Source organism: Miniopterus schreibersii (assembly GCF_964146895.1).
Source record: "Miniopterus schreibersii genome assembly, chromosome: 16".
Classification (NCBI taxonomy): Eukaryota; Metazoa; Chordata; class Mammalia; order Chiroptera; family Miniopteridae; genus Miniopterus; species Miniopterus schreibersii.
The window spans coordinates 28,765,265-28,789,113 of record NC_138116.1 but is presented as its reverse complement, the minus strand read 5'-3'; the positions used below and the strand labels follow the sequence as shown (position 1 = coordinate 28,789,113).

Below are 23,849 nucleotides of genomic sequence, written 5' to 3'. Positions count from 1 at the left end.
CCCTCATGGGGCCCTGGTGGGAAGACAATATACATACATATGCACATGTATATGTAACTAGCGGAACCACCCCCACAGTGCCTTGAGCCTTTCCTTCGTGTACACCTGGCTGACTTATAACTGCCAGCATCTGCATCTCTTCACCTGAGAGCATGGAAGGCCAGAGCAGCACTGGGGGCCAGGAACTAACTAGGAATTGATGCATAAGTACCCCAGCTCTCAGGACCCTGGGGTGGGATAACTGGTGTGCCACATTGGTTTCCCAGGGGATGAGGCTCAGTTGCCCATGGTGGTAACTTGATGGGCAAGATTCTCTTTATGGGCTGCCTTCCTTTCCCTGTCTCAGTTCCTTTCCTGGCTGTGTTCTAGCAACACCTACCAATAAACTACTTGCGCTCAACTCCATGCTTTAGAGTCTTTTGGGGAAACCCAAAAAAACTAAGGTAGATACAGTGATTATAAATTGTGATGTATGCCATGGAGAAAGAGACAGGCTACCATTTGGGAGGAGGGCTCATCTGCCCCACTGTTGGATGGGAGTGGGGGCATCAGGGAAGTTGAGGAAGAGACCTGTGAGGTGAGATGTAGAGGAGGGGCAGGTGGAAGGAACATGGGGCATTTGAGGGTCTGAAAGGACATATTGGCTACAGCAGGGGACCAGGGACATGAACTGAAGCCTAAGAGACCAGACCCAGCAGGGTCTTGTAGGATGTGACAAGGTGTTGAGGGTCTCTATTCAGAGAACACTGAGAAGCCAGTAAGGGCGCTCAAGGGGGACAGTGACAAGGTCAGATCTGCCTCTAACAAAAAGTGGAGGTGGGCAGGAGAGTGGGAGCGGGACAGAGGGCGTTCGGGGCCTCTGCTATGGCCCAGGGCTTTGCATGGAGTTTTGCACTTGGAGGAGTCTCGACAAATGTTTGATGAAATGCAAGGTGACTATTAACTACATATTTGATTGAACAGACACCTCATTTCCTGGCCAAAATGAATAATGGTTTCCCTTAGTTAATGATGTCCTTTTGTTCTGGGCTGCTCCCCTTAACTCTATCCGGCCTTTCTCTGTGGGAGAGCACAAAAGGCCAACTCTTTCTACTTTTTCCCACTTTCCCCTCCCTCCTCCCTCCCACCTTCCCCTCTGCACCTCTCTATCTCTCCTCTTCCTCCAAATAACCCTACTTAACAAAGTTCATTATTCCATACAGTCTCCATTTCTATGAACTGTGGCATTAATTCTTACCTTTGGCTATCTTACGACTCTGCAGGTGAAACCAGAGGAAACAGAATTACGCTTTGTGAACAAGGTAATGTTAAAGTGGATCTTAGCTACATGCTATCAAAATGCAGAAAAGAAAAATGCCGCCAAGCACATTGACTCCTCTGTCAATATCACCGTAGACACATCCTGTGCTCGCTTATACTTTTCATGGGAAGAATTCCATTTCAAAGGCGATTTATAAAAAATGTTGTGCGTAGGTGTGCGTGTTAGTCATAACCTGAGCTCGTGAGACATTGCGCATATTTCCAAGTGGAGACTCGGATTCATACACGTGACCATGGGTGTGATCTCAGGTGTGGCCACTGTGAATACATTACTACAGAACACACCAAGAAATACAGTATGAGCCCGGCCCGGCAAGGCTCAGCGGTTAAGCATCGGCCTAGGATCCAGGAGATAGGGGTTTGATTCCTGGTCAGGGCACATGCCCCAGTTGTGGGCTCCATCCCCAGATGGGGGCTTGCAGGAGGCAGCTGATCAATGACTCTCTCTCCTCATTGATGTTTCTCTCTCTCTCTCCCTCCCTCTGACTTCCTGTCTCTGAAATCAATAAAGATATATTTTTAAAAAAAGAAAGAAAAGAAAGAAATATAGTAGGATATTTACCAGACAGCAAGTTTAGATTTATGGAGCTGCAGAAAGTAACACAAGAAAGAGGTCCAGGAAGTCAAAATCGCAGGCCGTAAATGACTCTCCAAAATACGTTGTAACAGTCACAATTGTACCCTTTTCCTCTTGTACTCCTCTATATAAAAATCATGAAATCCTTGCTCATCGCCTTCTTCCACCCAACAATTAAAGAAATAAGGTACTAGATAGCTAAGATTTCACATAGCCTTTTACACCCAATATTTTCATTTTCTTAAAAATGAATCTTCAGTAGTTGGTGAGGGTCATGCTTTGCACACCCCTGGGGTGGAGATCTGCTCATTGGGTTTTCCATTTTCACTCTGGTGTCCCCTTTTGGCACATTCACCACTCACCCCAAGCCCCCCACCCTGTGTTCTGGCAGGATTTGAGACATGCAAATTGCAAACTGGTAAATAGCAACTTTGCATATTTTGAATAGAAAAGAGCAACGTGGCACCACTCATTCTGTTCACAGGGAAATCTGAGATAATGGGCGTGAGAGCAAGGGCAGACGGAGGGTCCTAAGTGTTTTCTTCAAAGTGTTTATTATGCTTGTTAAAGCTTTTGTACAGTGATGAATTAACTTGAATTATTTACATGGTCAACTTTGGAGACAATAACCTGATTTAACCAGAGGATGCAAATGTATCATTTCTCTTTGAAACCTAAAAACAAGTTTAAACTGCAAGAAGCATCAGGACTTATATCGTTTCCTGCAAATATTAGTTACCAACCTGCAGGTGTCAGATTAAATGACATCATGTCAGAAATCAAGAGAATGTGGTGATGGATTTCTTATGAAAGCCAATAAACTCCCCTGTAAGAACATGTCCCCTGGACAGCCAACTTGGGTGACAAATAATCTCAAGTAAAAAAATCCTTCATTTCCATTTATTGGTAAATATCCTGCATTGTCTGACAGGAGGGGGTTCTTTTGCTAAAATTTCAGTGTAAAGGAAAAGAACAGTAAGAATGGTTGGGTTTTCATTTGATCATGGGCCAGGTGTCATTTTAGCGAATGTTTGGACTGGTAAGAATTCCTTAGTTTTACTACTGAAGCTGTAAGAATCCAAGGTTGATGTCATGTTCAAAGTATTATAATCCAATTATTTAAAATATCTAGGTTTTTCCTTATGACTTGAAAGAAATTGGAAATTGTTCAAGCCCTTCCTACTTTGGATTATTTTTTGTTGGTGGCGTTTGTGCATTTATCAGGAATTTTTGAGGAAGGTAACATCTTGTGTGTTTGTAAAGACAGAGGCACATGTGATTCAGAAGGTGGAGTCTTTCTGAGGTAAAGTGCACAGCTTGCATCTAGAATATTTTATGAGACCTAGGTATTAGAACAGTGATTTTCAACCACTGTGCCACAGGACTTTTTAAAACATGTAATACCTGACTATTTAGTCAGGGCACTGACCTCTTTTCTCTTAAATTGGAAAATTTAAAAAATGACAACAGCCAACACAATAGCCATCCAGTGCGAATGAATCCAAATTATACCTATTTTTGGTTAATCCCTTCACCTTCTTTCATCCAGTCCCCCAACCCCCCTCCTCTCTGACAGCTGTCAGTCTGTTCCATGTATCCATGCCTCTGTTTCTATTTTGTCTGTCAGTTTATTTTGGTCACAGACAATAGTGTGGTGATAGCCAGAGGGAAAGGGGGCTGGGGGGTAGGCGGAGGTGGGCAAAGGGGGAGAAAAGGGAGTTGGAAAGAGACTTTGCTTGGGCCCATGGGCGCACGATGCAGTGTGCAGATGATGTTTTATTGAGTTGTACAATTGGAACCTGTATGGTTTTGTGAACCAATGTCACACCAATACATTCAACAACAAAAATTCATACCTATTTTTTTTGTCAGATCGGCAAAAAAGCTAATACATTTTTTGGTGGGCCGCAGTATTTTAGTAATTAGTTTATGTGTGCCATGAGATGAAAAAGGTTGAAAATTGCTGTATTAGGACAATGTTTCTGGTGCAGGAACAGAGCAATCTAGGAACAAAAGGAAGATAGGGCCAAAGAAGGAACTGTGAAATTTTTTCAAAATATTAAGTGATCCTAACGCTGTAAACAGGGATGGATGGTGATACTGCAGATTGCTCCTAGTAAGGGCTTTAAACGCCTAATGATTTAGTGATTGAATCTGCACTAATGACAAGTCCCTGAGTATGCATGTGTAAATAAGAGGACTTATTTATGAAGGTTCAATCATATCTTTCAGATATATTCTGTCCAAGTCTACATATTGTAAATAAATCGAACGGTTGAGGCAATTATCTGGATATTTCAGGGGCGGAACCCCCACCTGATTTGAAGGAAGGCTAGTATGTCAGGGGAAGAGGTAAAACAAACACGGGAGGGAAAACTCTACAGGGAGTTAGGGAAAAACAAAAGGGAGAGAAACCTGAAAGCCACTACTGTTAAGAAATATCCTCCCTTCCCCCTCCCAGGCCCCCAACTTCTCTTATCCTAAAAGGAGAAAAATTGATTCCCAGGTGCCACCAGGGAGCAATGTTTTCCTTGAAAAAAGAAGAAAGGGAAAGAAAAAAAAAAGTTGTCCTGTTAAATCAGCTACACATGGAGTCTGTCTGTGTAAGGAAATCAGCCTTTTCATTACAAATAGGTTTAAAAAGCCCTAGAGAAGAGAGACGTGAACAGAAGCAATATTATCCGCTAACAACCCAACTCCCTTTTAGACTTCAGCTGAGAGAAGATCAGCAGCAGCATTGAACAGGGGGTTTGTCTGGAGATAAAGACTCATCTTTATTTCTTTCAGGATATAAAACTTGTATTTAAATCAATTCAGAGAACCACTTCAGCTTTAAACATTAGAGAGCGGGGAGAGCCTATTTAATAAAACAGCATTATTTCATTTTCAAAGAATGATACTGGCAGTAGCTCTGAGTTAAAATTCTGTATTCTTTCCCTCAATTATAATTATACATGGGTCTGAAAGGAAGCATGCCTATTACTGTCATATTTATTCTTTTGACAGGTGTTATGGGACTGTAATTTGATGAAATGACTCAAAAGGCAATTTCCCATCCAAATAGAATTCCTGTCGTCAAGACGAGCGGTTGAGGAAAGTCCTCTAGCAAGCCTTTCCACAGATCTGGAACACCCCGAATATTTTAGCAGCAATCCACATTCAGGAATGTGGGGGCGAGCCCGCCGTCAGGGCCTGTATCCGAGGTAGCAGCAGCCAGGAGGACGCGTGGACGGTCGACGTAAGAAGGATGCTAGCGGAACAGCTTTCTTCCTCAGCTGGGTGGGGTCGGATCAGGGACGGGGGCCCCCAGTAGGTACCGCACGTTGGGGCCCCTTAGGAACAGACCCCAAGTTCCGCGCGCGGCCGACAGAGGGCGCTCGGCGCACAGCGGCCAGGCGGGGGCGGGGCTACGCGGGTCGGAAGACGCAGGCGCCCTCGAGGCCCCGCGTCGGCCGTGGCCGGGTTGACGTTCCCGGGTGGAGGCGGGTGAGCCGCGCGGCGCAGGCGGAGGGCGGGGGTGCGCGGCCCGGAGCCGCCGGGGAGGCGGGCGGGCTGGGGCTGTGAGGCCGCGGGCGTTCTCAGCTTTGCGTGGCCTGTGCAAGACCTCGAGGCGACTGGCGCCGCTCCGTGGCCCGGGAGAGCCGGGTGCCCCACGCGCGGCTCCCGGGCGCCCCAGGCCTGCAGCGGGCCTCGCCGGCGCGGCTCCGAGGCGCGGAGGAGGCCGCGGACTCCGGGAGGGGCGCGGGGGCCACCGGGAGCCCAGGCGTCTGCAGGCGCCTCCGCGAAGCCCGGCTGCGGGGCCCAGTCGTGGGGCGCTCATTGTCTGGCGCACCTCCGCGGTCGGCCGCGGTTTGCGCATTTTACGAGTATCTGTGGCCTCTGCGCGGCCCAGCTGTCTGGAGGGGTCACCCCCCCGCAGCGAGCTCACCTGGAGTAACCTTCACATTTCCATTTGTGCTTCAGAATCGTTAACGGCTCAAGCCCCTCCGTGACTGAGACCCCTTAGCCCTTCAGACTAATCTTTTGTTTGCTTTTACGTAGCGTGCAATCCAACCATTTAAAACGCACGATTGAATGCCCTTCAGTACACGCACAGATTTGAGCACCATCCATCACCGTAATCCGTTTTAGAACATTTCATTACTCCCAAAGAAACCCCTCCTTTAGCTGTCACCACCCCAATTTCCCATTCCCTGCAGCCCTAGCGAGCGCTAAGCTACTTTGAATCTATAGATTTGCCTATTCTGCACATTTTGCGTAAGTGGAATCATACAATATTCGGTGCTTTGTGACTAGCTTCTTTCACTTAGAGGAATGCTTCAAGGTTCACCCACGTTGTAGCATGTATCAGCAGTTCATCTCTTTAATTATAAAATAATATTCCATTGTATGAAGGTACCATGTTTTATTTATCCATCGGCAAATGTCAGGCCTTTCATCTTTGGTCCTAGGGGTGAGTCCAGAGCCACACACTTATTAGATGCTCTGAATGGCCTTGTATGGGCGACTGACACAGCCTGCTGCAGGTAATCTCTTTCTCTCACTTTGCACCCCATTTGTACCTGGTATGTGATTGTCTGTGCTTTTGTTGTTGAACTGAGTTGAATTGGATAACAGACAGGATCAGGCACCCCAGAGATTGTGGCAGACCCCAGTGACTCAGGACTGAACTAGTAAAGTACAAGATGGGGAAAGAGACTTAAGACTAGTTCATGGAAAACAAAAAAATAGTTCATGGAAAACGAAAACAGAATAGTTCATGGAAAAAAAGGTGCCTTTGCTGAATGCCAGGGCCACGTGAGGGCGAAAACAGAGAATGGTGTTTGAGTGCATTCCTTGAATTCCCAAGTAGAAGAGGTGACATTGCCATCTGAGCTCCAGTGTCCGCGGAGCTTGTCAGAACACAAGCAAACTGTGGTTTTAAGGGTGAGATCAATAATGAGGGTGTGTGTGTGTCCAGAGTAGGTTGGAGAAGCATTGGGAGATTATAGCACCTTCAGGAAAGCAACAGAGGGCTGGGGTCATTGACTAATAATGAAAGACTGGACTTGGGGGTAGGTCAGCAGAGACTTGAGCCCCAAAGGGCAGAGCTCAGACTAATAGGTAGAATTTTACAGAGCAGGTTTTGGCTCAGAACCAAAAGGATTTTCTGACGGCTTGGGGTGCCAAGGGCGCGGAGGAGAGATTTCTTTCACACTGGATGGGAGAAGGCGGCTTTCAGCTCTTCGGTATTCTGGTTTTGGAAGACTGCCTACTTTGGACTGTTTTTCTGTTCATTCAGTTAACACCTTTTACTGAGAGCCTACTGTGAGCCAAGCCATGCTACCTTAGGTGTTTTTATGACTTTCTAATTCATGAAAGGCTACAGAATAACTAGAACTCAGTTCTGATTCAGGAGAAAGCTAAATAAACATCACCTGATCTTTTGTTTGATTTAAAAGAAAAAAAAGATGTATTTTTCTTCTCCTTGATGTATGCAGAGCTAACTGAATCAGTGAACTCCACAAACCTCTCCCAGTCTCACTTTGCAGCAGGGTTTGATTCCAGTTTTAGCAATGATGCTGTGAGGTTCATTGCCCCTTAAATAATAGCAAACCCACACTGTAAATTAAATTAAGACATTTTTAGTTTAACTCTTCTGAGTGGACCCACACATGCATTCTCTGCCAGTTATTACTGAGAATGACTAAGAATTATAATTGAGCTGAAAATAATCTCCCGCCCATACTTGCTGGGTTGGTTTCTAAGTATTGCTTGGGTTTTTAAGTAATGAAACGAAGTTGTGCTCTTTCCAAATGTTAATTTTGAAGACTGCAGCTGGTAACCATCTGTTACACCACTAGCATTTTACAATATTTGATTAGCGCTTTATATAGTTTGGGGATGCCTGCCAGTGGAATCTGCCCATCAGCTTGGGGGCTTCAGTGATATGTCCTGTCTGGTGGCACTTGAAGGCCTTTGCTTCCATCGTTCCCCTCAGTTTGTTGGACCAAAGCGTGGCTAGTCAGACTGGTAGGTTGATATTTGGGGCACGAGGACATTGGGGACCCTGTGCTGTTTGCACTGTTCCCTGGAGCTGGAACCATCACAGCTCATCGTGGAAGTAGAATTTGGGAGATTAAGATTTTTTGATCAGTTCAGACTCTTTTGGCTGCAAGTGACAAAACAAACCCAAGCTGCTTTTCAAATGGGATTGTCTTGGATCATTGAAAAGTCTAGGGGTGGGGCGGCCTTCAGGTCGACGGTTTTAGGGCTCAAATGAATTCTTCAGACTTGGATTTGCTCAGGTTCTCAGCTCTGCCTTCTGTGGCTTCAGTCTCAGGCTTCAAGAGGAGGCAAGACGGCTTCCCTGAGAGAGGATAAGTCATCTTGGCCTCAGGTCTAGTCACTCCTGCGGAGGTATTGAGACACACTCAGCTTCCATCATGTGCCCAGCTGTGAACCAGTCCCGCAGGGGTGCAGGTCCTTGATTGGCCAGGCTTGGAGTGGAGCTCCCCCCAGACCCTGTGGGCTGAGACCTGGTGGGGCTGTTATCAGAAGGGTGGATGGGTGGTGGGAGCCGACAGCCACCTGGCAACCCAGTGTCAGAGCGAGAGCCCAGAGTACCAGGAGCAACTGGTATAGTTGGCTGTGGAGACAGATATGTATTGTTGCCAGGAAGATAACATGCTGGAAATGGAATGAAGGAGCCTCTGAAACCAGCTACTTAGAGTTTCTTTTCTTAGTCTGAGGACCTCTGATAGATTTAGAATTCTGGTTCTTCCTTTTGAGGGGGAGGGGTTGTCTTTCTCTTCTCTTTTAAAGTTACTTTAAAACTAAGGCCAGTCACTTAATTTTGGTTTTTTAGCTCCTTCATTTGGAGCATAGTGAACCTCTCTGTCGTAGAGGGGAAATCTGGACAGAGGAGATAACAGATTCCATTCAGTCCAGTTCAGTAAACAGGGCACGAAGTGCTGGGGCCTGGGCCAGGCTGCACAGGCCTGGCAGCACATGAATCCCGGCAGTGTGGGAAGCACTGTACCAGCTCCATAAACAGGGTACTGCCCCCCCCCACCTCCCCAGGGACAGTTGGAAGGGCTTCCCAGAGGAAGTGACATTGAGCTGGACCTGGCAGGATAAACATGAGTCCTCACATAGAGAGGGGAAGGGAGCTCCATGCTCAGGGAGCTGCATGTGCAAAGGCACTGAGAGGTGACTTGCAGTTTTGGGGGATTGGGAGAAGGTCCTTGTCGCTGACTGTGGGATGAGCCCAGGCTTCAGTGTGGAGGAGACTGAGAAGTGACAGGCTGGAGACAGGGACACCAAGCAAGATGCTGTGGCAGAGGTCCAGGCAGGAGCCTGTAGGGCAGTGAGCATAGAGGGGAGAAGAGGTATGGGCTGGGAGGTACTTAATGGAAACTTAACAGATCCTTATGTTCTAGATTTAGACTCTACCATTGGAAAAAAATATCTATGCTCCTAATTGAGTTTCCTGCTTCAAAAAGAGGCCAGGTTAGAGTTGTGGGTTCTTTGGAGAGAACCATTATAATACAGAGCTTAAAAATATGGGTTCTGCAGACACAAAGGAGTACATGACATATGATTCCTTTTATGTAAAACTTGGGAAAATGCAGATGAATCTGTAGTGACAGAAAGCAGAGGTTGCTTTGGGATGGGGGCGTGGTGAGGGCAGGAGGGAGGGATTATAAAGAGGCAGAGGAAACTCGTGTGGGTGATGGAGGTGCTCACTCTCTTGCTCGTGATGATGGTTTTTTAGGTGTGTACATATGTCAAAACTTATCAAATTATGCTTTAAATATGTTGACTGTATGTTAACTGCATCTCAATAAAGCTTTAAAAAATTTAAAAAATATATAAAAGGTGCGCTCTGAGCCTGTCTGGGTTCAAACCCCAGCTCTGTCTTTATCAGCTGTGTGACCTTGGGCAAGTTGTCAGACCTTCTGTGCTGATTTCTTTTTAATGAGTGCATTAATCATACGTAAAGTGAATAGGACAGAACAAGAGCTCATTATTATTTAATTAATTAATTAACTTAATTTTTAAAATTAATCTTAGCCCCAGGATATGTTTATTGATTTTAGAGAGAGAGGAAGGGAGAGAGAGAGAGACATTGATGTGAGAGAGAAACATCAATCGATTGCTTCCCATTCATGCCCCAACTGGGGATCAAAACCACAACCTAGGTATGTGCCCTGACCAGGCATTGAACCCGTCACCTTTTGGTACATGGGACAATGCTCCCACCAACTGAGCCACCCAGCCAGGCCAAGAGCTCATTCTTATCCCTATTTCTAACACACAGTAAAGTAAAATCATGTGTACCACGACAACTCTGCCTGCAGCTGCTGCTTCACATGGAGCCCTCTGGAATTGTGTTTCTCAAACTTGAATGTGCATGTGAATCTCCTGGGCCTCTTGTTACAATGCAGGTTCTGTCTCATAGGCCTGGGGTGGGGCCTGAGACTCTGAATTTCTAACAAGCTCTCAGATTATGTCGATGCTACTGGCCACATTTTGAGTAGTAAGGCTCAGATCTTTCATCCTGCCCTCCATTGCTTGTGGTTAGATGGTTTCTCAGCAACTGTAATGTGGGGTTTTCCTGCTTGTCTCCCCCACTCTGCCTGTCAGTGGCACTTCCTTACCCACCACCTGTGGTTGGTGTCCAGAAAGAAGCTGCCAGGATGAGGCTGAACATCTCACTTTTGTTCCTTGCTGGCCTGCTCTGGGCTGAGATTTCTGCAAGACTGAATGCCCAGCCATAGCTCAGGGCCTGGGTTCTGAGGGGTGTGGTAGGAGGGGGACCTGGCCTCTGTGCTGTTATCAAGCCTACTTCACAGAGCACTGGAACCTGGGAGCCGGGGCCGAGTATTGCCTGATGCCTTAGACGTGATGCTCTGTGTCTTCCAGGGACAGGCAGCCTTGCAGATGGCCCCCCTTCCTGGGGCAGAGCTGGTCCAGAGGCCTCTGCAGCTCTACCGATACTTGCTGCGCTGTTGCCGACAGCTGCCCACCAAGGGCATGCAGGAGCATTACAAACATGCTATCAGGCAGGTGGGAGCAGGGTATACTGGGTCTGGGGTTAAGGGGGGGTGGGCTTCCTCTGATAGGGGGCCTATCACTGGGTCGGGAACCAGGGGAAGGGGCAGGATTGGTCTTTCAGGTGGTGTAGGGGGTGGCAGTTTGGTAAGAGCCACCAGAAATCAGTACTGGGCAGCCCAGCTCTTCCTCTGGTTTTTGTTGAGGAAACAGAGGGTGGATGTACCATCCAGCTGCCAACTCTGTGCCAGGCCTTGAATTAGGCAGTTGAGTGGATAATTAAAATAGTGGGGGACACATCATCATTTTGACAGGTGTCTCTGTCAACAAAGCACACCTGACTTTAACCATGAGAAAACATCAGGTAAACCCAAACTGAGGCACTGTCTACCACATAACTGGGCTGTTCTTGTCAAACATGTCAGTGTCGTGAAATACAGAGAAAGGCACAAGAGTTGCTCTGGTTTAAAGGAGACTAAAGTGCTGTGACCGCTAAATGTAATGCATGATCCCAGGTGGGATCCTGGACCACATAAAACAATTATTATAAAGTACATTGGTGGGGAAATTCATGAAATTGGAATATGGACTATGAATTAGTTGGATACAGTAGTACTGTGGTTATTAAGTGAATGCCCTGTTGTTAGGAAATACACACCCAAGTGTTTAGGGGTTAAGGGCTTGCTGCAACTCTTAAGTGTTTCCAAAAGTTTTATGCAAACACATAAAGAGAGAATGGTAAGACAGACGTGGCAAAATATTAACAGTTGGTTATTCCGAAGGCAATTCTTTTGTATTATTCTTGCAGTTTTTCTATAGGTTAGAAATTATTTCCAAATAAAAAGTTAAAAACCAAAATTAATACAAACATAATGTGGAAAGTAAAAAGATAGAGGAAGCAGAGGGCTGCGGAAACATGGAGAAGGAAGCAGTTAGTTATCTGAGGAAGTCAGGGATGGCTTCCTGGAGGTGAGCACTTGAGGTGCTCCTGAAGACAAGGAGGACATGTCGGGTCGAGACTAACAGGGCAGAGGAGGTACCAGTACTTTGAAGGGCCCTGAGTGCCCTGAATGAACCTGAATCTCATGTTGCTTCTCAAATGTGAACATCTGGTCAAAAGCAAACAGCAGCCTGGGCTCTGCACTGGGCCCAGCTGGATTTCCCAAACTACCCTCTCATGCCCCTTCCTCCTCTGCTTGGCTTTCCCTAGTGAAAGCAGCTTCCTGGGAGGAGCAAATGAAACAGAGATGGAAATTTCCCTTAGACCCTCTGCAGCCACCACCCCCATAACCTTTGGTCCAGCTTGATTTGAAGGTAATTTGGGGACCAGCGTTTCATTTCACAACGGCCCTGCTGGCAGGAGTATGTGCTGTGCAGTTAAATAGACCAGGATTCAAATGCTGGCACCATTGCTTAGCAGCAGGTTAAGGCTTCTGAGCCTCTGTTTCCTCATCTCTATGTGGGATCATAACTTTCTATGGAGAGTAAGAGAGATGCAGAGTGTAAACTACCCACAGTCTACCTGGCCCGGGACTGGTGTTCTGAAGCTGCCGGTCCTGTGAGTTTTGCCATCATTTTTTTTATGCTTAAACTTTCAGAGTTTCCGGGTTCATTCAGATGAAGACAATCCTGAGAGAATCCAGCAGATTATTAAAAGAGCCATTGAAGACGCCGACTGGATTATGAACAAAGTAAGTGCTTGGCTCCCACCTACACCTGTGAGCCGTAATCTCTGTGACCAGCAGGGGTCGCCTCTGCTCAACAATTGAAAAGAATCTAGCTGCTCCCCACCTCTAGTAGCTAAAAGGTGATGACAGATGCCCTTCTGATTGCATTAGTGTGTGTGTGGGGGGGAGGGGGGGTGGCAAAGGGGAAACCCTCAATTCCTAAAGGCAAATTTTTGCCTAACAGTATTGACTAACTGAGATGGGGCAGCAGGGAAGAAGGAAAACACTGGTCTTATTGGAAGCAATAGTGACAAAGCTGGCAGCAGTCTTGTGATGTCTCAGAAGAGAGCTGTCTTGGGGGTGGGTGGGTAGTGAGCTCCCTGTCTTTGTAGGTATTCACACTGAGACAGGGTTATTGAGGAAACATTCAAGTGTCAGTTTTGGTGGAGAAAGGGAGGGAGTCAGGGATATAGAGTAGCTTGCTGGTCCTTACACTTTGGTGTTAGAAAACCTGGAGAGCTAGAACATGCCCCACTTCCCTGTCCTTCTAAGTCAGAATCTCCAGATGGTGGGTCCAGGATTCATTTTTTAAAACTCAGTATTGGACTAGGTGGCTTCTGAGGTTCCTCCTCTACCTGAGGTATTTTCCCTCTCCAAACGAGACTCACCTTAAAGAGAATGATGGGCATGCCGCTGTGTTTAATTCTAGTTCCCCAGTGTCTTACCCTTCCTCCCAACCCTGTCAACTGCCTTTTCCATTAAAGAAGGAAGGAGCGACCCAGGCACCAACTAGAAGTTCAGCTCTCTGGGTTCCACCACCTTCAAGAAGCTGCTGCGGGAGGGGAGGAGGTGTGAGGCCTAGATGACCACAGTTCTCAGCATTTCTGGGCGCCCATTGGTTTCCCTCACCCACTTCTAACGATCTCTCTGTTTCTCAGTATAAAAAACAAAACTGAGACCCAAAGAGTGAAGCTGCCTTGAAGACGCTGAAGTTGAGAGACCTCCCTGGAACTGATCAGCAGCAGGAGTTCTGAACTATCCATTGTCCTGATGGTGGAGAGAGCAGAGATTCAGGGGTAGGAGAAGCTGACATTTGCTCAGACGGCTCTTCTCGGCATGTTCGTGTCCCCAGTGACCTTTATGTTTGCTTTTCCAGCTGGTTATATATGAGATTTGGAGAGAATGTGTTTTTTCACTTTGCTCTGAAAGTTATTCACTTATTCTGGATGCCATTCTTTGAGACCTGGAGTGGGCATCCCCTCGGACGGTGGCCTGTACGGAGGACAGGGCATGGGTTTTAGAAACAGACAGATCTGGATTTGAATCCCACCCAGGTCAGCAGCTTTGCAAGGGTGTTGACTTTGAGCTTGGTTTCCTCCCTTGTGAGGATTAAAAAAGATGAAGTTAAAGAGCCTAACACAGGACACGGTATGCTGTGGTGCCAGTAAACGTCCTTCTGAAGAAGCCGTCCTTGCTCCCTCCTCTGCTCCCTCAGGCTCCACGCATCTCTCTCTAACCCATTCCGCCTGGGGTTGGTTGGTTTGTGGACTTGTCCTGTTCCTACTTGTCACCCGCCCCCCATCCTTTCTCGGACCCCTGAGCCCTCACAGTCACACTGCCCAGCAGTCTGCCAAGCGCCCATGCTCCGGACACTGTCCCTCCCTGCCCAGGAGCAGACGCCCTGGTCTTTGCCTTCATGGATCTTAACCTTCATGGAGTTTGCGGAGACTGGAGGGGTGACGTGCAGCCTGCATGAAACAAGGAGGAAGGCCAGAGCAGCTACAGTAGCACCCATGTGTTTAGGCTTCTTTGAACCTGAGATCTCTTCCCTCCTTCACCACCGTCTCGGAAGGAAGGGCGGGAGGAAGTCAGCAAGCAGTCGTGTGGGTTTTCATGAGCTTGAAGTTGGTGGAGAAAGACAGACCTGGGTTGCATTCCAGTTCCACTCAAGTTGTGCGTGGGTAACTTACCTTGCCTCTTTCAGCCTCGGTTTCCCCATCTGTCCAAAGGAGTGATGACCGTACCTACCTCAAGGGCCATGGTGAGGAATAATGAGATCTAATGTATGCCAAGTTCTTACCCAGAGCCTGGTATGGGGAGCTGGCTGCACTGCTGGTCGTTACCAGCTACAATTATTAGGAAGCCCTGCTTTGCGAGTGGGAGGTAGAAGGAAGCTCGGAGAGGCTGAGTCCCTTTTCAGGGTCACAAAGCTGTTAAGCCAGGTCTGTCTGAATCTACCAAACAGCACAGATTTGGGAGGGAAAGGAGAGCAGCAGGGAAAGAAGGGAGAACGTGTGTGAGGGAGGAGGGATAAGCAAGGAGGGAGAGCAGCAGGGAAGGATTGGGGGAACTGGCCAGAGCAGGTGGAGCAACCAGAAGACACAGAGAGAAGCCACACTGAGACCTGAGTACCCTGGGGACTCTGAGCCGGAGGGGTGAGCTGGCATGTGTTTGTGTCCTAGTGGTTATAGGATTTATTGTGCACTAGACTAATCAGCAGATAATGAAGGAAATACATCAATTTGTGAAAGTGTGGTGTCTTCTTGCCATGTATTTCTTGCCATGTATTGTGCCCTACTGTGTGCTAACTCTCATACTAGGTGTCGAGGACTTAGAGAAGGCAGTCAGAAAGCTGCCCGGAAGGGGATCATTCTTCAGTGGGATGACCAGACTCTGGTCCCACTGCTGGACAACAGTTGATGAGGTCAGGTTTGCCCCACCAGGGTGAGGGCAAGCCCCACAGCTGAACCAGCTCCCTCCCCTCCCCTGTTGCTCAGCCCTGTGAAGTTAGGGGTGCACCCTTGGCCGACAGGGGTGTATCTCGATCACAGGAGTGGGGTTGGTTGTATCCCTGGCCTCTCACATAGTGAGAGGTGTGAACAAAGGCTGGCCAGGGTCTGGGAGAAAGTGAGTGTCCCTTGCCTGTGACTGACTCCTGGGGGTGATCCCATGACCTTCCATTCACTGGCAGTGCTGATCCAGTTGCACTGACTCACCCAGGGGGCAGAAGTGGGCACCCAGCTCCAGCTCCTGTGAGGGGCTGGTCCGTGAGGGCACTGGTAGGGGGATGGGTTGGTTAACAGCGTTTTGGCAGCTCTCCACCAGCCCCAGTGTTGCCAGAGGGGATAGTGAGCATGGTCATCTGAGGGCTTGCACTCAGGGCAGAGAGGTGGTTGGAGTCAAGAAGGGGAAGCACTGCGTAAAGCATGGGGGAGCCTCTTTCATCCTCAGCAGCCTTCCTGTGCTCCGTTCTCAGACTTCACCCTCCAAACCCTGCATCTGTGTGGATGGGTGGTTAGGCCTTAAGTCACCCAGGGTCGTGGCTCTTAAATGCATACAGTTGAAGGCTTACAGAATCGCCTTCAGGCCAACAGAAGGGGATGATGGCTTGTTCACCCACAGTCACCTGAGTTTAGATCCCAGCCCTGTCACTTAGTAGTGGTGTGACTTTGGGTGAGTTCCTTAACCTGTCATCTGCACTTTCCTTACCTGCAGCCAGATACGTGCACCACGGGGTGCTGAGACTAAGGCAGTGAGCACAGACAGGCACCCAGGTGACCGACCTCCTGCCCCCTGTCATTGGTTTACCTGCTCATGAGCCCTCTCCTTAGCTGGGTCTCTCGCTCCCCAGTGTCCACTGTCCAACCACAGTGCCAGCAGGAAAGCATCTGATATCTGTTGTTTACACCTTAGCTGATGTTTTCTCATGCCTTACTGTAAGCATGTTCATGATAAAAGGTCTGTTGTGCAATGAAAGATGGCTGCTATCAAAGGGCATCAGGCCTCCTTGGGAGAACTGTCACATCTGGAGGCTGATTCCTGGGGCAATGTCATCTTGAGTCCTGTGGCCACCAGTTGCTCCCTGGGTCAGAGCCTGCCCTGCCCTACACGGGCTCTTTTCCTTCCTCTGTGCCCACTCCCATCTTAATTGAGTACTTGGTCTCTGCATAGCCCTGTGCTAGGCAGGAAGGAACTCACAGTCCAAGGGACAGACAGATGTGGGTACCTGGAAGGCTAAGCAAATGTGGCTTGTAGAATGTTATCCTAATGCAGATTTTTCCCCTCCCATTATTTCTTTGTATTTTTTCCCCCTGGAGGTTTTTATTCTTCCCCTGTCCCTGGATGAAAACTAGCATAGGCCTCAAAAATTTCGGCCCCACTGATCCCTTATGTGAAGGAAGCGGCAGGAGTTACCTTCTCCATTGTATAGTGAGGGAAACCGAGGCACAAAGAGGCTTGAGATGGGGCAGTATGTGGCAAACCCAGGAAGAGCATCCCTGTGCTGTTTCCAAGTTCATCATCTCATCACCAGAAAACCAGGAAGATTCTCGGGGAGGTGGGTGGGTGGTGGGGAAGATTCACTCAGCACCTGTTATGTTCACAGTGTCAACCGCTTTCTGCGCGATAGTTCATTTGATTGAATCTTCACAAAGCCCTGTTTTATGATTCTTATTGATGAAAATGAAACTCAGAGAGGTTAAACAAGTTGCCCAGAGTCACACAGTAGCAGGTGTGGGATTCAAACCCTGTCTAGCTCCAAAGCCCACGTTTTTCCTCCCACACCACTACCCGTTTTCAGGGCTCTCGCTCTACACGTAATTGTTTAGATTTAGGTTCTGGCCTCAGGTCTTTCAATTTAAGATGAAAACCACTTCTTTCTAAGCCTCTAACTTGCTTTATTGAGTATATAATTCTGAGTTTTTCATTATCCAGTTGCCATTGTAATTAATGTATCCCCACATAACCCTTGCTGACAGGAATCTGGCTGCATTGTGGGCCAAAACACGTCCCCTGCAACATAACAATGACCCTTCGAGGCCTCCTATCCCAGGCTCCCTCTCCCTCCTACTCTCTCCAGCTGCATCATGTTACTGCCCAAGCAGATCCAGTGCTTTGTGCTCCAGTCCCAGCCTTTGTTCATGCTGTTCCCTTGCCCATGTGCCCTCCCCTCGGTCCATCTGCCAAACTCCTCACCCCTCTCTCAAGACTCTCTCACGTCTCCTTTGTAAAGCCTTTTTTGACCTCTATCCACAAGTAACACTGATCTCTTCCTAAGAATTCTACCATCTCTAGAACTTATTCAATATCCATCCTTTCTGCACATACTTAGTGGGCACTCGATCTGGAGCTAGGTGCTTGGTATATATCTCAGATTCTGGCAGCGACCATGTGAGGAGGTGTCATTGTTTCCATTTACTGATGAGGACATGGCTCAGAGAAGTGAAGCACTGACTGACTGATCCAGGCTCTCACAGACAGTTAATGGTAGAGCCAGGATTGATGTGGGTCTTTGTGATCCCAACACTGAGTAAAGTTTTGCTGGATTGAAGTGGATTACTCAGGGAGGTGGCGGCTGTGCATTCTCAGTAGCCCTCTCATAGACGGGGCTTGGAGTAGCAGTCTGGTGGGAGGGGAGCAGCTGGGAGATGGTCTGGAGCTGCATTTGGGCAGCAGTCATACTGCTTTTGATGGACTGCATGTTTATATAAGGTGGCTTTAGGGCGGCTTGATGGAGATGATGGGGGGTAAAACCCCTCACACACCACTGTGGATGGAGTCAAGGAAATGGTGGGGTTAGAGGGCTGGACCAGGAAAGCAGAAGACAGAATTGCAGTTGTAGGATGTCCTGTGTCCATATCAGGATGACCAGTCACCCAACTTCGTCATTCCTGAGTCAGACCAAAGGGGACGTTTCATAGTGAGCGGAGGAGGCTGTCCATTCCCCAGAGGAATCTTCAATCTAAACGGATGTGAGAAAAGAACTTTTGTGGCTACTACTGATAAACAACCATTAAAAAAGCTCTCATTAAACAGCATTTCCATGCCGTTGAGAAGGGAGACTCAGTTTTTCTTTTTTTCTAAAAACAGGAAAGAAAAAATGAATGGGGAAGAGTAAGAAACAATTGCTGTTACTAATAACAATAAAATTATGACATTCGAATGTAAAATGTTCAACTTTTTCAAGAGCTATCATATATCATTATCTCATTTAGTTCTCACTTCCATTAAATGAAATGTCAGGACAGCCTGTCACCCCTAATCTACAGAAAAGAAAAGAAAGGTCTCAGTGATGGAAACTACTAGGAATGATCAGGGTCCGATGGATTTTGTGCAGCAAGGCCTCTAGTGCTCATTATCGAAATCAGAAGTTACTTAATGAGCTGTTGAGGGCAGAGAGAGGGATCGGGTAGGTCCCTGTGGATGGGAAGTGACTTGCACACCTTGGATCCTGGAAGACAGAAGCCAGTGAGCTGTTGTTCCCTATTCTTTCCTTGTTGGGCGTTTCAGATGTTTGGGTTGACAAAGGCACTGTCAATAGTCCTCAAATTAGATCAGCAATAGTGCCAGCAAGATCTTTGTGCACGGGGCAAAGTTCAGCACCCTCTGCGCTGGCCAATCAGAGATGTCAGCTTGCTTGTTGACATTAGATCCCTGATATCTGTGACCCTCATCTCCTTTTAGCCTTAATCAATGTCTTCTTTCAGGGTAACAACAGTTGTAGACGCTGTTGCACAAAGAAGCATTGATTCTATTATCTGTTTTCTCTATTTTTTCATCCTTTTATCATTGATTGGATTCTAGGTTATGGTATTGAGTAGGTCCTGGCAAATATAGTAAATAAATAATAGCACATTAAGCTTTAAGGTCATCTTTTTTTATTCAGATATAATAGATATATAAATTATATTATTTTTAGGTATACAACATATTAATGTGATATTTGTCTATATTGTGAAATGACCACCACAGTTATTCTAATTATCATCCATCACCTCACATAGTACAATGCTTTTCTTGTGAAAACTTTTAGAATCTACTCTCTCAGCAGCTTTCAAATATACAATACACGAGTACTAACATAGTCACAATTTGGTGGTATTATTAGTCACCATTGCATCCCCATGACTTATTTATTTTATAGTGGGAAGTTTGGCCTGGCCAGACGTGGCTCAGTGGTTGAGCGTCGACCTAGGATCCAGGAGATCATGGTTCGATTCCTGGGCAGGGCACATGCCCGGATTTCGGGCTCGATCCCCAGTGGGGGGCGTGCAGGAGGCAGCTGATCAATGACTCTCTCATCATTGATGTTTCTATCTCTCTCTCCCTCTCCCTTCCTCTCTCTAAAATCAATAAAGATATATTTAAAAATAAATAAATAAATAAAAACATAGTGGGAAGTTTGTACCATTTGACCCCCTTCACCCACTTTGTCCACCCCCCACCCCTGGCCTCTGACAACTACCAATCTGTTCTATGAGTTTGGTTTTGTTTCTTTGCTCTTTCAGATTACCCATGGAAATGAGATATTACAGTAGGTCATCATTTTCATTGGCATCAATTAATTTTCATTTTCCAAGCCATGTTGATTTAATTCGATGCAATTCGGCGTGTTTCTGAGCTCCTACTCCAAGCATCATGTTAGGCACTGAGGATACAACAGCTCATCTTTAAATATGGCTCATATTCTATAGTCTAGTGGGAAGACAGACATTAAAGAAGTAATTATATGCCCACTTAGAATAATTACCGAAGGGTACTATAGGAAAGTGTAACAGGAAGACCCAACCTAATCCTGATGGGTCAGATGGGGAATGGACATAGGGAAGACCTCTGGGTGAAGTGACATGCCAGCCAAGAATTGAAAGATGGGGTTTTTTTGGGGTGGGGTGGGGTGGGGAAGGGGGTGAGGATAGGAAACAAAAAACATTTCAGTGGAGAATACAGAAGGGCAAAGGTCTCGAGAGTTGACACTTTCACAGGCTTACAGGAAGTCCAAGTGTTTAGGGGCACAAGGAACAGTCGTAGGAGATGACTCAGGAGAGCCCAGCTGGAGCTATGCTGTGGGGCTGGGACCTTATACGGGTATTGGGAAGCCTGGATTAAGTGTTTGGAAGGTGTTATTTAGGCAGATAGTAAATGATGATGATGGGGTAATGATAACAAGAGTAGCAAACATATATATCATGCTTACTATGTGCTAGTCATTAATCTGAATACCTTACAAACATTAATTAACTTATATAAAGACCCTTTATAATCCACTTCTATTTTCTGGTACCAAGAGGCAAGACCAAGCCAAAGCCTATAAGGGAGAGCCAAGAGTCAGCTGCTGGGAAGACCAGAGAATAGAGGCAAACCCTGCGGGGTAGCCTGGAGGCAAGTTCTCAGGGTCTGGCAGAGATGGGCCTGCAGAGGGCAGGCTGGGGATAATCCAAGGGCTCCAGGTGACTGGCAGAGACAGCTTTGGGGTTTCTCAGTTCAACTTCAATGGCAGAAGGTGCATGACGCCCAGAGCCCGGTGTGCCAGGCTGGTCTATCTCCTGCCTTTGGAGTAAACTGCAGGAAATCATGGAGGTGACCCACAGGCACCTGTATAGCATATGGGACGATAGGATGCCACTGCTTGACCAAGACGTGAATAAGTAGGAGTATTTCTGCTATGATCGAAGCTTGAATTTTAACTAGAACCAGTATCAACTGGCTGCTCATCTGTCAATGAACAACAAGGGTAATGTCCACTAGGAGTGGGGTTGGGTTTAGGGACAGGTATTTCTCATACCACATGTTATAGGAAAAGTACCCTGGCCCATAGCCTGAAGAAGTTGGCCTCTAGTGTTAGTTTTGCTACATCTAGCCATGTGAGCTGGTGAAAACCTCTTGCCCTGTCCCAGCCTCGGTTTTCTCATCTATGAAATGGGCTTTATGGAATTGTTATGAGGATAACATGAAATCTTATGTGCGAGAGCATCTTTCAACTGGTAACCCATCACTGTATCTGCGGCTATTGGATGCTGCGCTCCAAACCAACATAAAATTGGTATGTCTCAAAATGCCAACTTCATAATTTGGTGTAATTTGGGAAATGGAGTTGGCAGATATCCATGTGTGCTTTCAGGGCATTCTCTTCCCAGAATGCAGATGAGGGTCAGATGGTTGCATGTGGCAGACTCTCAGCAGAGTGGACAGTTGTCAGTCATGTGGTTGATGTGGCAGGCTCCCAGCAGAGGGGGCAGCTGTCACAGTTGCTGCTTCTGCTTCCCAGTGCCCTTTCCCGCTCCCTGATAATAACATGCCCACCTGACTTTGCAGGGACCAGCTATCTTCTACCCAGATGACTAAGGTTATGACTGAGTCCCAGACTATGGAGAATTCCAAGAGGGGTAGATTCATATGGGCTGGAGCAGTCAGAGAAAGCTTTAAGCAGACTCAGGAACTTGAGCTAGATCTTGACGAGGAAATAGAATGGGGACAGTCAGGGGAGGGAAAGGCATTTCAGGTGGCGGGATCAGCAAGACCAAAGGCTCACTTAAGTACATGTGGAGCTGCAATGAGATAGACTAGATGGCAGGGTGTTTGCAGGAGATGGTGAGAAATAAATCAGCCACAATCTACTGAATCTGGATTATATGCATGGCTTTTGCAAACCTGTTTTCTCTTCGTTACTCATTTTATGATCCAACATCCATCTTTTTGTTTTCCTATCCTCACTGGAGGATATTTTTTTCATTGCTTTTCAGAGAAAGTGGAAGGCGGGGGGAGAAACATTGATGTGAGAGAGACATATTGATTGGTTGCCTCCTGCATGCACTCCAACCAGGGCTGGGGATTGAGCCCACAACCAAGGCACAAATCAAACCCAGGACAGTCCACGGGCTGATGCTCTAACCACTGAGAAAACCATCCAGGGCTCCATCATTCATTGTCAAAGAGTTCTTTCTTATGTCTAACCCAAGGCCACACTGCTAACATAAAGTCATTTCCCCCAGTTTTGTCTTCAGAAAAGGCAAAGGACACAGTTTATGGAAAGTCTCAGCATGGGAAATACAGCTGATCCTGCCTACAGGGAGGGGCTCTGGCTGCTCTGGGGCTTCTGTCTTCCTGACTCTCAAGGACTTGAGATTCTCCTGTTCAGCTCATATGGATGAACCCATGGTGAGAAGGAAAGGAAAAAGGAAGAATTCATCTCCTTTGTCTTTAGAATAAACAAGCATATTTTATAGATGCTAAATAGCATATTCAAATGCCAAATTGAAAAGAAAAATGGCACAGGTTCTTAAAAAGCTAAATGTTTATTTCTGACTTAAAAAGTGATCGAGCTCTGGCATCAGAGAGACCTGGGCCCATATCCCAACCTGAGCACTTGCTAGTTGTGAGAACTTAGGCAGGTTACTGTACTTTTCTGAGCTTCAGTTTCCTTATCTGTAAAATGGATAGGTGCGGGGATGGGGGAGGTAGTAATCCTTTCTTCGTAGGATTGTTTAGAAATGATCATATTATAGCACAGAGACTGCAAGTTGAAGATCTCCACTCCTCACCTTGTTCTCATTCCTTTCTGTTGCCCCTTTCAGTTATTTGTCCCCTCCCAGACCCGCTTGCCTGTCCAAGCCTTAGGCCTGCCAGAGGGGACTCCAGGACAGAGCTCACAGCTGCGTTCCTTCCTTAGCACTTGGAGCCTACCCGCCTCCCCCAGCCAGAGAAACAGGGAACTCCTTCTGGAGGTGAGCCCATTGGTCTCTCTTTCATCCCCCTTATTAAGCTAGGGTGATGACATCGGGTGGCTTGAGACCTGTACCTGTGCCATCAGCCACCCTTCCCGCTGGAATTCAGTCAGAACTCGCTGACCAAACTCTCCGGTTGTTGTAGTTGGGGAGCTCAAGACATTCTGGCCTTACCCGTGAGTGCATGTACCTTGGGAGGCTTATTTTTATACAGGGAAGCACTGGATATCAGATTTTTTAATAAGAATGTGGAGGGATGTGGCGAAGTGATTGCAACTTAGGGGCCAGTTACCACTTCAGAGGTCAACAGTGCAGCCTTTCAGCAAGAAACCTGATTTAAAAAGCTCGGGAAAGTCCCCAAACTGACAAGCCTGGTTTCGGGGTGAAAGAGGGAGAGACCCTTTCCTGGAAATGAACCCGATTGACCAGAATAAATATTTTCATCCCACCCACCTTTCCAAAGGCCCCAAGGGCTCCTTTGCTGATGGATCCCCATGGGGACTGTCAGGAATTCAGGAGGAGAGCAGGGGCCAGGAATCCCCAAATACTTTTCCTCTATCAGGGGTGGGGAGCCTTTTTTCTGCCAAGGACCATTTGGATATTTATAACATCATTCGAGGGCCATACAAAATTACCAACTTAAAAATTAGCTATGACGAAAGCTCCTAGATTCATTGAATTTCTAGTCTCGCCTGCAGTTGCCTTGGCAGGGCCAGACCGAATGATTTCTTGGGCTGTATGTGTTCCCCA

The 23,849-nt window shown here is 47.1% G+C and overlaps 2 protein-coding genes across 3 annotated transcripts in view; both read left to right on the top strand.

Moving 5' to 3' along the window:
* Positions 1-5,314: 5,314 nt before the first annotated feature.
* LYRM9 (LYR motif containing 9) lies at positions 5,315-20,240 on the top strand. 2 transcript variants are annotated; one of them, XM_081162465.1, is made up of 4 exons: positions 5,315-5,383; positions 10,805-10,948; positions 12,532-12,624; positions 13,539-20,240. In XM_081162465.1, exons 2-4 carry the CDS (start codon positions 10,823-10,825, stop codon positions 13,554-13,556), a joined length of 237 nt encoding a protein of 78 aa, XP_081018591.1. In that variant the 5' UTR covers positions 5,315-5,383; positions 10,805-10,822; the 3' UTR covers positions 13,557-20,240. The 2 variants fall into 2 exon arrangements, with proteins under 2 accessions (XP_081018591.1, XP_081018592.1); XM_081162466.1 differs by lacking the exon at positions 5,315-5,383 and adding an exon at positions 6,706-6,823.
* The window catches only part of NOS2 (nitric oxide synthase 2), an 89,424-nt gene continuing 80,140 nt past the window's right edge, over positions 14,566-23,849 (top strand). The window contains exon 1 of the mRNA XM_081162464.1: positions 14,566-14,641. The gene's annotated coding sequence lies outside the window, so the exon portion shown is untranslated. The remainder of the gene's footprint in view (positions 14,642-23,849) is intronic.

Bases quoted from the DNA above. Each gene is read 5' to 3' on its own strand.
- LYRM9 (XM_081162465.1), top strand. From the start codon at position 10,823: ATGGCCCCCCTTCCTGGGGCAGAGCTGGTCCAGAGGCCTCTGCAGCTC. The intron at 10,949-12,531 runs GTGGGAGCAGGG...TTAAACTTTCAG, and splicing joins ACAAACATGCTATCAGGCAG to AGTTTCCGGGTTCATTCAGA.